Genomic DNA, 15370 nt, shown 5'->3' with positions numbered 1-15370 from the left:
ACTAGCCAGCTGCTTATTTATTCCCATTGGAAATTATGTCATTTTGAAGGTGGTGCAGTTATTAGTCATTTCATGACTACTTTTACTATACAGCATTTTGCCAGTTCCTTTGGCTTTGAGTCAAATATTTGTGCAAAAACTTTTAACAATTTCTTATCTACTGAAATAATGGATTCAATGGCATCCTACTTGAATTACAGAAAGCAGACTGTGATCTGCAATATATTTCAGTACAAGAATAAACAAAGATGGGATAAGTTTTATAAATTACATTCCATACAATCTACTTAAAGATGGTAACATACAAGTAAATAGTCAAGGTTCAATCTCTAATAATCACTAATCCAAAAAAAACTCTCCTGAATATTTCCCTTTCCAATCCATTGTTACTTTGCCTTTGTACATTCTGGAAGGTAATGATATGCTTCAACTGGATAACCAGTACTATCAAATGTTATTCGAGTGGTGCATATAGTGATAACCCAAATGATTTCTCTTTGTATTCTGTGTTCTGAATTGCAACACAATATTTCAGTTGCTTTTTTTTTGCCATTGTGATCCTTGCCTGCTTTAAAACTATACTTAATGTACACCAATAAAAGATAGTAAAGGCATAGGATATAAGAACAGAAAAAGGCAGGAAGTAGAAAGATAGAGGATAAAGAACCAGAAAAGACAACAGTCAGAGAGGCAAGCTTATAGGAAAGGCAAACAGATTGTAAAGTCTGAACTGCTCACAGGACACAGTTCAGGTGAAATGCCTGACCGTGCAACGCACACTCACGGCTGAAGAGCAATGTCTACTTATCTCTAAAACAGGGTTTGAATTTTCTGACTCAGAATTAAAAGGTACCGCTGAATCAAAGCTATACACTGACATCTTTCTATGGAATACTAAGATGAAATAAAACTAGATTTGTCAGTTTCAAATGCAGCCAGATTGATTATTTCACTTGTGTTAACAAAATGTTTTTTTGTTATTGGATGGAATAAGAATACCCAGTCATGACAAATTGTATATGGTATGTCACATGAGTTTACCTTTCTGTTTTTTAAGAAGGAACCTAGCTTTCTAATGTATCTTATAATAAAACAAACCTCCTCTGGGCTAATAGAGCTCAGAGATTCAGGTGTACACCAAACTGGCTAGTCAAGATATTTTTTTTAAAAGATGCTTTAAAACTACTCCTCTAAATTCCTCTTTTTAATTGTAGATAGGATTTCTCTATTTGTCACAAGGGATAACCTACAGATTGAACAAAATATTCTTTAAACAATATAATGAAGAGAAATAGATCCAGCTTTATTGCAAAGCACTGTAACTGAAAGATGATGAAGGGTTTCTGTGTTTCACAAGCATTAAGTTGAAAACTCAGTGGAGTTTGAGGAAAGAAGAAGCACCAGTTAATCTGTGTCCATCAAAAACAGGAACAACCAGTTGACAGAAGTTTTATTAGAGAAGAAGCGATGTACTAGACTTCAGTGTGTGGATTAGATTTCATGTGATCCATAATATTTATATGACAGAAGCCTAGTTGAAATGGCGTAACAGTTACCCGTAATAACTGTTGACTATCTATACAACAAATTCCTGAAAAGTCCATTAGATTCCCAAGAAGCCTATTCTAATTTTTGCAACAGATTTGCATTTCCTTAATGGATATATTCTTGTAAGTGCAGAAATCCTGTTCTTTTTCAGAAGGCAGAACTAGTCTGTCAGGGACCGGGAAAAAAATTGAAAACAAATTGATGACAGATAAATCCTAAATGTAGTGTGCTTACAGTATTTCTAGATTTCCTAACTGACTCTTAAGGGTCCAAGGTCTCTGGATTGAAAATCTGTTCTGAATATGCATTTAAAAATTGTGATGGGATCCTGAATTATCCCTTATGAACTGTGCTTTTAAAAAGAGAGAGAGAGAGCTGTACAGCACAAACACCTTGTTATTAAGGGAGAGAGAGGCAAAGACTGCTCACAGTTTGTTTGGAATTTCTGCAAGGACACTGCCAGCTTCTGAGTTCCTACAGAGAGAGAAGGGAGGAGCTACTTGATGGACAGCTGGTGTTCAGCACAACAGTATTTAAAGCAGCGTAATTGCTTGTTTCATAGGACACACAGACACACATGATTTTGGACACTGGATGAGCTTTGTTGTGCCCACAGAAAGGTGGGTTTTTGGAGGATCGATCAGGAGAATCGATCAGTGGCTCTCGCAGTGTGGAAAAGATGTGACCGGTGGGAAGTTATTAGTGTGTCCAACCCTCGCCTGGGTTGATAACTCCACCACAGAAAATGGTCCCTTTGTTGTGGTCACATTCGGTGACTTCTAAAGGATTTTGGAGGACAACAGGAAGATCGACGGCATCGGCTTACTCGAACAACCACAACACCTCTCTTTCACTCCATCACTACTCAACTCAATACTACGAACTGAACTGAACTTTACCCATCACCGTAAGACTGTATCCATTTACCCCTAGGTTTGAAGAAGCTTGGTTTTTATATTTCCACATATATACATATAAAATCATTGCTAACCTGTTTGATATATCAAAATTTTATTACTGTATTGTGTAGTTACTATTAAACAAGTATTAGTTAACAGCAATACCAGGCTCCAAAGTGTTTTCCATTTCTGCTGGTTCTTTAACCTGTCACAGGGTATGTGACAAAAATCCTCTATTGCAAGCTTTGGTACAATCAAACATGGCTCAAAGTGGAATATTGCCCTTTATGTGCTGGCATAAGAAAATTACAGCAGCCGACTTAGTAAAGATCTATTCTTACAACATGAAAGCACTTACAAGTAACAGTTTTTCTTTGTCATAATGGTGAAGGATCCATTTTCCACTTCCTTGTGCACACTTGTGTTACCATCTGACAAGTAAATGATGTTTGGAGGCAAGTCCAACTGTTCATCAGCTTCACCAACGCCAAGGTACTGGAAAGAAAGTTTTCCTTTATACAGCTGCATGTGGTATCTGAAACAAAGATTCAGTTAATATATGGAATATGAAGCAAATTTTCTCCTTTAAATTAAACGCAACAGATTATTTTTTGTATATTGGAATCTCCATCTGAACCAGTAGTGTCTGAGCAGCTTACAATTGGAAAATTATATTCAGCTTATGCTCCACAGATTTGATTAAGCTGTTTAAGTGTGGAGAATCAAATTCAGTGTTTAGCTTAAATTAAATTAAAGATCTTCAACTAATTTATTTTGAATTACTAGAGTGGATAAATACTCTGGGAAAAGCTTAAGGTAGAAGCTATGTATCCAAACAGCCTTTTTTTTTTAAAAGGGATTTTCATAAATTCTTAAATTGGTTCATCACCAAACAAACTAAAAAAGCTTTTTGCCTCGAGAGAGTCATTATTCTCTTTCTGGACGAACTCATTTGCAACAATATATCCAAGGAACACAAGGTCCGTTGTGAACTGTACAATCTTTGAGTTGTTATACTATCCGTGTATGATCTGTGCCTCAAATCTACACTCAGTGGTCACTTTATGAGCTACCATCTGTATCTAATAAAGTGGTCACTAGGTGTATGCTTGTGGTCTTCTGCTGCTGTAGCCCCATCCACTTCAAGGTTGTGTGTTCTGAGATGCCCTTCTGCACACCACTGTTGTAACACGTGGTATTTCAGTTACTGTCACCTTCCTGTCAGCTAATTTCCTCTGGCCTCTAATTTTGCACCATTTTGTGTAAACTCTAGAGAATGTTGTGCAGGAAAACCCTGTGAGGTCAGCAATTTCTGAGATCAATAATCATTCCACAGTCAAAGTCACTTAGTTCATATTTCTTCCCCCATTTCCGTGTTTGGTCTGAACAACAACTGAACTGCTTGACCGCGTCTGCATGCTTTTATGCCTTGAGTTGCTGCCATATGAATGGCTGATTATGTATTTGCATGAATGAGTAGGTGTGCAGGTGTACCTCATATGTGCCAATGAGTGTAATTACCTGGCTGAGGCCCATTTCTCATCAAATGAAAACCTTGTAATGCTGGAAGCATTCAGCAGGTCAGACAGTATTTGTGGAAAGAGAAACATAGGAAAAGAAATCTACAGCACATTACAGGCCCTTCGGCCCACAGTGTTGTGCTGCCCATGTAATCTACTCTAGAAACTAGCCCTCTATTTTTCTAAGCTCCCTGTACCTATCTAAGTCTCTTAAAAGACCCTATGGTATCTGCCTCTACCACCTTCGCTGGCAGTGCATTTCACGCACCCACCACTCTGTGTGAAAAACTTACCTCTGACATCCCCCCGTAACTATTTCCAAGCACCTAAGTATTATGCCCCTTCATGTTAGCCGTTTCAGCCCTGGGAAAAACACGTGATCAGGTCACCTCTCATCCTCCGTCGCTCCAAGGAGGAAAGGCCAAGTTCATTCAACCTATTCTCATAAGGCATGCTCTCCAATCATTTTAGACTGAGTTAACATTTTAGATTGAAAATGGCCAGAACGATTGTTCACAGAGTAGGTAGATAATAGATTTGTCACCAGAGCAAAAAAAAATGAAAGTGGATGAACTGGGAGAACAGGATAGAGTCCTTTCAGGAAACATAATGGAAAGAAATGCGGGCATGACAACTGTGGGAGTCACTGGAACTCTGCTGGACATTTCATGTTAACATGTCCCATAAGATGCACATGGGGAGATCCAGAAAGGGGCAATATGAGGATGAGAGCAGGTTGGGACTAAAGGCTTGGAAGGAGCACATCATGATGGTAATTAATGTATCCAGATGGTATGGGAGAAAACAAGAGAGAAACGAAAGAGAGATACAGATGCTGTAATGTCAGAAACTTTGAGCAGGGCGTGTAATTTTGGCAGAAAGAGAAGTAGAACAGTCATAGTGTATCACAGCACAAAAATAAGTCCTTTGACCCCTCTCGTCTATGCTCAACTGGTAACCTGCCTCGTCCCATCAAACTGCATCCCAGCCATAGTCCTCCATACCACTCCCATCCATGTACTTATCCAAACTTCTCTTAAGTGTTGAAATTGAACCTGCATCCACCACTTCCCTTGTCAGCTCATTCCATACCCGCACCACCTTCTGCGTGAAGAAGTTTCCCTTCAGGTTTCCCTTAAATATTTCATCTTTGAACTGTAAACTCTTTCATTTCTTTGAAATGAAAGATAAACTCTGTATCTCCTTCCAATGAGAAAGAATAGACTCAAAATAGGAAGAAATACAGAAGATAGGAAGTTTGGTGGGGCAAGAACAGGCTGAAATAAAGTTCCTGCCCAGACAGTCCAACTTGTGCACTTTGGACAGAAGCTGACTACAAAGTTGAAAGTTGTGAGGGAAGATATCCCAAGGAAAATAAGATCTGCAAGGAAATCATTCCCTTTTGAATCATTTTACCATTCTGAAAACATCTGATGGATTTTGGCTCAACAGATTATAAACCAAGGAAAGATAGAGGAGGTGGCATAAGGGTGGTGAGGGAAGTTAACCCATTAATCAGGGATAATATCACAGCCACACTCAGAGGCAACATAATGGAAGTCTCATCCACTGAGTCTACCTGGGTAGAACTCAAACATTAAAAAAGGTGGAATCACTCTGAAGGTATTATACTATGAGTCCACAAATAGCCACCAGGACATTGAAAAACAGATGCTTAGATGGGGCAGAATTATTTCATGTATCCATGAAGGCTTCCTAAATCAGTTTGTAGATAGTCTAATAAGAGGAGAGGGCCATACTGGACCTGGTGTTGGATAATGAGCTAAGTGACCAACCTTTCACTGGGAGAACAGTTAAAGATTAGTGGTTTTAAGAAAGCTATAGACTAGGATAAGTATGATTTCTACGAGAGTATTAGGTAGGAACCAAGGATAGTTAATGGGAACAATGAGAGTTTTTGGGCAAGTTCATATCTAGCATGCGAGGGATGTTTAAAGACCCACTGCACAGAGTACGGGACATGTTTCTAATAACAAGATGACAAGGTAAGAGAACCTTAGATATTGAGAGAAATGTGATGAATTTAGTCAAGGAAGGAAAGGAGTTTTATGTTAGTTTTAGGAAACTAAAGTCAAACACAGGCAGGAGGGTCCATGAAAAGTCCTTGGCAAGTTGGATTGAAGAGAATCTCATGGTATCCTATATTTTTAAAAAAGAGTAAAAGGATAACCAGAGAGCAGATAGGACCACTCAGTGATAAAGGAGAGAACACGTACTTAGAGGCAGAGGATGTAGGAGAGGTCCTAAATGAGTATCTTCCATCGGTACTCAACAAGGAAGAGGAAGTGGGGAAAGGGAGATCAATGTGGAGTTTATTTGCTAGAGTATTTCAAAATAAAGGAGAAGTTAGTGTTGGTCATTTAAAGAACATTAAGGTGGTTAAATTCTCAGAGCCTAATAGGTGACACCCCAGATTATTGAGACAGGCAGGAGATGAGATTGCTGGGGCCTTGAGCATTATTTTCCTGTCCTCTCTAACTTGTAACGAGTTGCTAGAGAAGTGGTGTATAACTAATATTATTCCATTATTTAAGAAGGGAAATTATGGCAAATCCTGGAAACTACAGACTGGTAAGTCTCACGTTAGTGGTGGGGAATTTACCAGAGAAGATTCTTAGCGATAGCATTTATGACTGTTTTGAAACCAATGGCTTAATTAGGATAGTCAGTATGGCTTTGTCAGCAGGGCAATTTGTGTCTAACTTTTTGAGGAGGAGACAAAAGTGACTGATGAAGGTAGAGAGCTGTGGATGTTGTCCACATGGATTTTAGTACAGTGTTTGACAAGTACTAACATCATAAATAAACCCACATCACTGAAACAAAAGTCTAAAATAAAATAATTAGCAATGCAAATGCTGTCAGAGGTATAAACAATTTCTGTACAAGTTGAGGTTCACAAATATATTAAAATATTTCAGAATTATACAAATAAAATTTAGTGAGCTTGCAGGGAAACAATTTCTACATACAGTACCAGAGATGAATTCTAGAGAACAGATCAGATTAGCCTGATGAAATATGGCTGTTGCAAGAAATCATACAAGTAGATACATTACCTTTGAGAGGAAAAAGATACATAAAAGGTGATTCAGTCTGACATCTCGATGAATTATTGATCATAGTTAGCTAATAATTAATACCTGCTATACAGCATTGATTTTAGGCCAGAAGTACAGCTATTCCAAGTGCAATTAAAAATGTGTCAACTTAATGGAAAGAAATTAGAAATCATAATGTAAACTCCCAAAGCAAGGTTTATTCTTCATAGAAATTAGTATCAATTCCTGATGAATAATAATTTGACATTGTTTCCCATACAAATCTCCAAAGAGATGAGGCACACCATGACAGAAGCCCAACACTGCTCACTACTTGGAAATAGACCACAACATGTTTACTGGTAAGGTTCAACTAAAAAGGCAGTCTATTACCAATTAGGTTTTATATCATTAAGAACTTGTAAATATAGGTTACAGAAGACGTTAAAGAATCTGAAACTAAAGTCTGTGCTTTCAAGAATAGCTGGCCATTTAACGCTGAGAAATTTATTCACTCAAAAGGCTGTGAATCTTTAGATTTTTTTTCAACCAAGAGAGCTGTAGATACTCAGTCTCTATGTACATTCAGGCAAAAATCAATTTATTTTTCAACAATAAAACATAAAGCAGATGGAAGGGTGCACATGACCTAATCCGGCTTCTATTACACACTCTTACAAACCAGAACAACCACAAGATGAAAAAAAAAAGCTTACTAGAAAGTTTCAGGGAAAATCTTAGTTTTTTCACAGAATAACAGATGAGAGAATAGGAAAAGATCTGAAATGTAGTTTGTACCTGTTCCATTTTATTGAAGTGAAACTTCTTGTCTGTAATTCTATTTGTCCTTCTTTTATGACCCCCGTTTCTTTTTGTACAGGACTATTGCCACTCTGATTTGTCTGCTGTGCCTCATTTATATTATTCTGAATAATTTGGTTCATAAGCTGGATTATCTGTAACCAAATGTTGAAAAAATATAAATTAAGTTGATGAAATGCAAATTAAGCTGCATTATTAACCACAATCAATACAATAGAGAAGATTCTGGTGTTTCCAAACTTTGTTCAATATCAGATGATATTCAAAAATAAAGAACAATAGGATTTACTAAATTGGCTTGGTGGAAGTTCTAAGATCCCAGTGAAGAGCAACTCCCATTATCTTTCTGCTCACTGATCCATAGCCAGGTAAAGTCAGCATTTGGACATTAATAGTTACCAATAGGGCAGAGCAAACCTCTGCACATTTTGATGGGGAAACTTTCCATTCATCCTGAACCAGGTTACCCATTCTTGCAATTTGGTTCACACCCAAGGGCCCAATCCATGAACAAGCTTGCCACGAGATTTGATTAGTGAACTTTGGCTACACAGTATTCAGCAGTGTCCGATGCACAGATTGTGCTAAAATACCAGATCACCATAAGGACAGCAGGCATCTGTTGGGTGGAATAAGAAAACTGATCCACCCTTTCAGGAGAGAAATCACCGAATATATTTGGCTAGCATTCCATTCATGCATTCCTGTTAAATAATCTAGGAAAAATAAACCATCTGGAATATATATTTCAACATCAAATAAGTTGCTTAAATAACCAACCTTCAACTCGGAAACAGACTAATCATTACCTTTACTCTATCTTCAGCCGAGGTGGCTTCAAGTTCATAATCATGGTGTATTAAAAATGAAATGCTGAACTTCTTCCCTTCAAGATGCTCACAGGATTTGATGGATTTAAATGGAAATTGTTTTTTAATCATTCCTTTCTCAATGCTGCACAACATCTTTGAATTGTAATCAATCTGCAAAAGAAATGCACAGAAATGAGTTGAAAGGTGAGAAGTATCAATGCAAGATAAAGGAGACAAGAAGTATCCTCTTTCCAAAAACTCTTCCCGAACCGATGCTGCCAGCTACATATATCTGATATATCCAGATGCTTAGATTTGCAAAGTAATGGCCACTGAGATCTGCCATGTTCTAAGGACAGAATTCCACCTACACATACTCCTGAAGCCATAATTAGATAAATTAGGGAGGTACATGATTTAGAGGGAAGGTTGCAGGCGGTGTTGTCCTTGTCCTTCTTGGTGGTAGAAGTTATAGGTTTGAGAAGTACTATTTTCTGAGCAGCAGAGGCAAGTAACTCTAAATAGTGCACCTTGTAAATAGTACACATGGTGGTCACTGTGCACTGGTGCAGAAGGTAGCAAGTGTTCAGTGCAACGTGTGGGCTGCCAATCAAGTGGATTGCTTTGACCTGGATGTTGCTGGATTTTTGTATTGTTCTAGCTACTCTCATCCTGGAATCTGGAAATTATTCCATCGCGGTCCTAACTTGTACTTTGAAGATGGTGGAGGTGCTATGGGGAGTATGGCAGTAAGCTACCTACCATAAGATACCCACCATCTGACCTGTTCCAACAGCTACAGTATTTATGCGCATATGAAATTGTGGCAATAATGTAGATCAGCAAAAGTTACATCAGGTTCCCTCTTCCCTCATAGCTCCTACCTCCCCTCCCCATCACCCTCATTTGATTTCATACTACGTCTTCCTGTCCCATCAGATTCCAGCACTTGCAACCTTCTGTCACATCCAACTATCTACGTCCCAGCCTCTGTTGTCATTTCCACTTGCACCCTCCTCCATTCACCTATCTCTCCTCCTTACCTCGAGCCACCTGTCACTTGCTAAATTTTGCTTCATCCCTTCCTTTCATTTTTATATTGGCTTTCTCTCTACTCATCTTTTAGTCCAAATGAAGGGTTGCAGCTCGAGATGACAACTGTCCATTTCTCTCCATAGACACTGCCTGGCTGCTGAGTTCCACCAGCATCATCTTTGTTGCCCAGATTCCAGCATCTGCAGTCTCTTGTGATTCCACCTTACATCATTTTAAGTTTACTGATGGGATACAAAGATCTGCAAACTATTTTCATGAAGGTCTTTCCCCGTTAAGCAAGACATCTTTAATTTAATGAGAAACAACTCATTCAACTTACCATGAATACCCTTTTCAGCCATCTGTATCGGTTGAACTTATATACAATAAAATTGTACGATGTGTTTTCCGGCATCTGAAAGACAAAGAAACATGCAGATATGTGTGTCAGTACTGCTCTTGGGAGGGGGCATTAGGGGAAATAGAAGTCGTCCGGGGTGCATTCAAGATTCTTGGGAGGTGGCAGAAGGCAGCTTCCTAACTTGAGGCACAAAACCTGCCGGACCATTAGTAGAGCAGGCACTTCCAAAAAAAGGATGAGGCACTGGAATACAAGGAGAACCACAGCTATGCAAGCAATGAGCAGTCAACATTACAGTGCTTCTGAAACTCAGCAATCTCATCCAAACCTACCAACCAAACAGACATTATTGGGGATGCATAAATTAGCAACCAGTGTGCCCAACAGTTCCGCTAGACTCACAACATGGAATGAGTTCATGCAATATAGCAGTTGGTAATTCAAGTACACACTCTCAACTTTCTCTACAGATCTAGGGAAAACAGGTCATGCAATAATCAAGTGCTGCCTGGAACCAAAATGGTGAAATAGAGCCAATCAGTGAACATTGCCAACCCCAAGGATTCCTCTTGAAGTATTCAAAGCAATTTTGGCTTCATATGTGCAGTCAAGAAACATTTTTGGGATTATGAGACCTTATGCTATAGGTCAATCATGCTAACTGGAATAGTATGAAGGTAGCTTGCCAGACACCAGCTCTATCCCAACTAACATTCAGATTCCAATCAGAATCCTTGTCAATGTAATTTTCACTGTTGTGATCGTCTTCATCTTTGCGTTGCAGTTCCTTTGTGTGCTGCTACATTGTTCATCCATGTCAACTCGCTATCACTGTCAACATCCAATTTATGTTAATATTTTATTTTAATTTATCCCTATTAATGGTGGGTAAATATGTACAGAGTAATCTCTATGAGTCTGAAGGCAGTGAGGTGTTGAATTTTACACCTGCTAAAAAAACAGAAACTACGGAAAGTGCATCAATATAATGTTACATACTTGGATTATGGGTTTATTCCATTCTTATCAGATCAGCAACTCCCATGTAACTTATTTGTAATACTTTACAGTCTAATGAAGCCATTAAGATTGCAGGAACAACTTCCGTAAACAACACCCTGAAAAGGCTACTTATGATATTATTCAGTTCCAGAAGAAGAAAGAAATATTCGAGAAGTGTTGCACACTTGAGTCGTTTGCCAAGGAAGCTAAAAGTGACCTTGTTGGTGGTCTCATAGCTTCTTATAACATTTCCAAAATGATAGCAAAGTGTGGAAAATCTCATACAATTGGTGAGAGATTAATAATGCCTGCTGTATCAGAAATGCTCACCACTGTCTTCAAAATGGATGCCAGTATTTTAAAATCAATTCCTCTTAATAATAACTCTAACAACAGGAATTCTGCAGATGCTGGAAATTCAAGCAACACACATCAAAGTTGCTGGTGAACGCAGCAGGCCAGGCAGCATCTCTAGGAAGAGGTACAGTCGACGTTTCAGGCTGAGACCCTTCGTCAGGACTAACTGAAGGAAGAGTGAGTAAGGGATTTGAAAGTTGGAGGGGGAGAGGGAGATCCAAAATGATAGGAGAAGACAGGAGGGGGAGGGATAGAGCCAAGAGCTGGACAGGTGATAGGCAAAAGGGGATACGAGAGGATCATGGGACAGGAGGTCCGGGAAGAAAGACAAGGGGGGGGGGGACCCAGAGGATGGGCAAGGGGTATATTCAGAGGGACAGAAGGAGAGTGAGAGAAAGAATGTGTGCATAAAAATAAGTAACAGATGGGGTACGAGGGGGAGGTGGGGCCTTAGCGTAAGTTAGAGAAGTCGATGTTCATGCCATCAGGTTGGAGGCTACCCAGACGGAATATAAGGTGTTGTTCCTCCAACCTGAGTGTGGCTTCATCTTTATAGTAGAGGAGGCCGTGGATAGACATGTCAGAATGGGAATGGGATGTGGAATTAAAATGTGTGGCCACTGGGAGATCATTAAAGAAAGGGGCTTCCCTTCCTCCACTATCACGAGGGAGATATCTTCCTTTTTTAAAGAAAGGGGTTTCCCTTCCTCCACTATCACGAGGGAGATGTCTTCCTTTTTTAAAGAAAGGGGCTTCCCTTCCTCCACTATCAACTCTGCTAGTAAACGCATCTCCCCCATGTCACGTACATCTGCTCTCACTCCATCCTCCGGCCTCCCGTACATCTGCTCTCACTCCATCCTCCCGCCTCCCCACTAGGAATAGGGTTCCCCTGGTCCTCACCTACCACCCCACCAGCCTCCGGGTCCAACATATTATTCTCCGTAACTTCCGCCACCTCCAACGGGATCCCACCACTAAGCACATCTTTCCCTCCCCCCCTCTCTCTGCATTCCGCAGGGATCGCTCCTTACGCAACTCCCTTGTCCATTTGTCCCCCCCATCCCTCCCCACTGATCTCCCTCCTGGCACTTATCCATGTAAGCGGAACAAGTGCTACACATGCCCTTACACTTCCTCCCTTACCACCATTCAGGACCCCAAACAGTCCTTCCAGGTGAGGCGACACTTCACCTGTGAGTCAACTGGGGTGATATACTGCGTCCGGTGCTCCCGATGTGGCCTTTTATATATTGGCGAGACCCGACGCAGACTGGGAGACCGCTTTGCTGAACATCTACACTCTGTCCACCAGAGAAAGCAGGATCTCCCAGTGGCCACACATTTTAATTCCACATCCCATTCTGACATGTCTATCCACGGCCTCCTCTACTGTAAAGATGAAGCCACACTCAGGTTGGAGGAACAACACCTTATATTCCATCTGGGTAGCCTCCAACCTGATGGCATGAACATCGACTTCTCTAACTTCTGCTAGGGCCCCACCTCCCCCTCGTACCCCATCTGTTACTTATATTTATGCACACATTCTTTCTCTCACTCTCCTTTTTCTCCCTCTGTCCCTCTGAATATACCTCTTGCCCATCATCTGGGTCCCCCCCCTTGTCTTTCTTCCCGAACCTCCTGTCCCATGATCCTCTCGTATCCCCTTTTGCCTATCACCTGTCCAGCTCTTGGCTCTATCCCTCCCCCTCCTGTCTTCTCCTATCATTTTGGATCTCTCCCTCCCCCTCCTACTTTCAAATCCCTTACTCACTCTTCCTTCAGTTAGTCCTGACGAAGGGTCTCGGTCTGAAACGTCGACTGCACCTCTTCCTAGAGATGCTGCCTGGCCTGCTGCGTTCACCAGCAACTTTGATGTGTGTTGTTAGTAATAACTCTGTAGCTTGTCATATTGATGAAATGTGACATTGAGTATCAACTATGCACAGAGCTACAAAAAAACAGAATTTGGGATACAACTGGATGAGTCAATTGTATGAAACAACGAAACATTGCTAATGGCATATGTACGTGTAAGGGGATTTCGTCTTTTACTGCGTAGGCTAATTAAAATGGCTTCTTTGTTATGTTATACTTGGGTATGCTTCTTTGTTATGTTAAACGCTGAGAAAGTTTTTGTGGTACAGCTTGTTTTGGGTTAGGAGGTGACAAGAGGGTGTTGTTATGATTTTGGTGTATCTGAAAGATTTGTATGCGCGGGGTTTTGGAGGCAGAAGGCGGGAGAAAGAGACAGGGAATGGACCAGGTGCTGTGAGTCCACTAACGGGGTCGGACCCTGAGCTGGGCATTCGGTGAGGAGGGGAGACGGAGACGGACTCGTGTGGAGCGTCTGGTCGACCACCATTGTTGGTCCCAAGCAGCCGGTCGAGGTGGTCCGAGGGGTCGCAGGGTGAAGAAGAAGGGTTCTGAGCTCCAACTGTTTGTGCACAAAGTGGTTGAACTTTGATAAGTGTGGCACCTTTTATTTTCCTTTTATATTTTATTCTCTATTAATTATCTAGTTCCAGTAATATCTATAAACTGTAAATCATTTAATCGTTTCTGGTGTATTGTCTGTTATTTGGGTGGGGTGGGGTACATCACACAGCATCCAGACAAACTTATTACCCAGTTTGGCGGGGCCGAGGGCTGATTCCCTAGACGACAGCAAGCCGAGCGACCGTCAGGGTGGCCAGGGGGCTACATTGAAGGCTTTCGTCCGGAATTGAATCTACTGGTACACTGTGTGGTTGCCCTTTTTAAATCAGTAATGTGTGTCTCTGTGGGTTATTTGCTGGTTGTTGCTGTATGCGTGGTGGGTGAGGTCTTTGTTCGAGTTCAGGCTAGCATTGACGAGTTGGAGGTGGAAATCAGGGGTTGTCCATGCTGTTGGAAGAGAGGAAAGAGTGGTCTGATTTGGAGGTAGGGCCTGTGAATAAACGTTCTAGCTATGGCAGGCTCCGCCTGGCACTTGGGATAGTGTCCGCCCCAAGAGGGGCGGAGGCGTGTGAGACGTGGGCGGAGCGGATCTCTCAGTTGTTAGATGAGTAGCAGTGCTCAGTTGAGGGAGAGCGACAGGGATTGGTTGAAAGTTTAAGTAGGCGGGCTGGTGATTGTGTTAGAGCTGTCAGCTTCACTTACACTGTAGTGATAGCTGTCAGTTATTTGAAAGAGGGGGGGAAAGTTTTCAGTGTGTCTTCTTTGGCTAGGAGGGCGGCTAAATTGCTTGCAGTGCCAGGGGGATCATTTCAGGGGATCAGTTGTTCAGCTGATCAGAGAGGTGTTGGGAAACTTAGTGGAGGGCCAGTGGGGGAACAGCTTGGGGTCTCTGGGGAAGCACGTTCCCAGCAATGTACCAATGAACTTCTGAAAGGAAAAGACTCTATTCCTGAAGGCTTGGAGGGACCACGCCCCAGGGTGTTGTTATAGGGAAGCGATGCTAAAGCCATCCTCGACCCTGGGGCACAGATCAAGTTGTCGTACAGTTCGTTTTACAACCGGTGTGTGAATATTTATCCTTGACAACCGCAAGGGCACTGGAGACTTTGGGTACTAGTGGCAGTAGTTATCCAGAAGACGATGATTGGTTAATGACCCTGGAGTTCATGGGGGCATTGTCTGGGCACCCAGCGTGTCGAGTTGCTTCTGAGGACGTCTGTAGCAGCCTTAAGCCGGTACTGAATTTAAGTGGTACGGCCTGGGGAAAGTAGCTGAGGGTAAGACCCTCTTAGTACGTGCTCCGAACTACCACGAGGAAGGGGAGTTGACTGCTGAAGACATCTCAGTGAGAGAGAGGTTGGGGCAACTGGACCCTGCCGCCGTGGAAGATGGAGGCAGCATGTGTGTGGAATATGTGACATGGTTTAATGTGCTGGATCTGAGGAGTGGATGTTGTCAGATCCCGAGATGTGCGGCTGTCGAGCCGAAGATGGCCGTTATTAGTTCCCTA

The 15370-nt window shown here is 41.4% G+C and overlaps 1 protein-coding gene across 1 annotated transcript in view; it reads right to left on the bottom strand.

Moving 5' to 3' along the window:
• The window catches only part of LOC140208209 (uncharacterized), a 152036-nt gene that overhangs the window by 93690 nt on the left and 42976 nt on the right, over positions 1-15370 (bottom strand). The window contains exons 3-6 of the mRNA XM_072276719.1: positions 10039-10113; positions 8661-8834; positions 7828-7985; positions 2806-2982 (exon numbers count right to left, since the gene is read on the bottom strand). Of these exons, the coding sequence (XP_072132820.1) occupies positions 2806-2982; positions 7828-7985; positions 8661-8834; positions 10039-10113 (584 nt within the window). The remainder of the gene's footprint in view (positions 1-2805; positions 2983-7827; positions 7986-8660; positions 8835-10038; positions 10114-15370) is intronic.

The sequence above is a fragment of the Mobula birostris genome, chromosome 2, assembly GCF_030028105.1.
Source record: "Mobula birostris isolate sMobBir1 chromosome 2, sMobBir1.hap1, whole genome shotgun sequence".
Classification (NCBI taxonomy): Eukaryota; Metazoa; Chordata; class Chondrichthyes; order Myliobatiformes; family Myliobatidae; genus Mobula; species Mobula birostris.
Note: the sequence above shows the minus strand (reverse complement) of the source record. Positions and strands in the feature narration are given on the sequence as shown.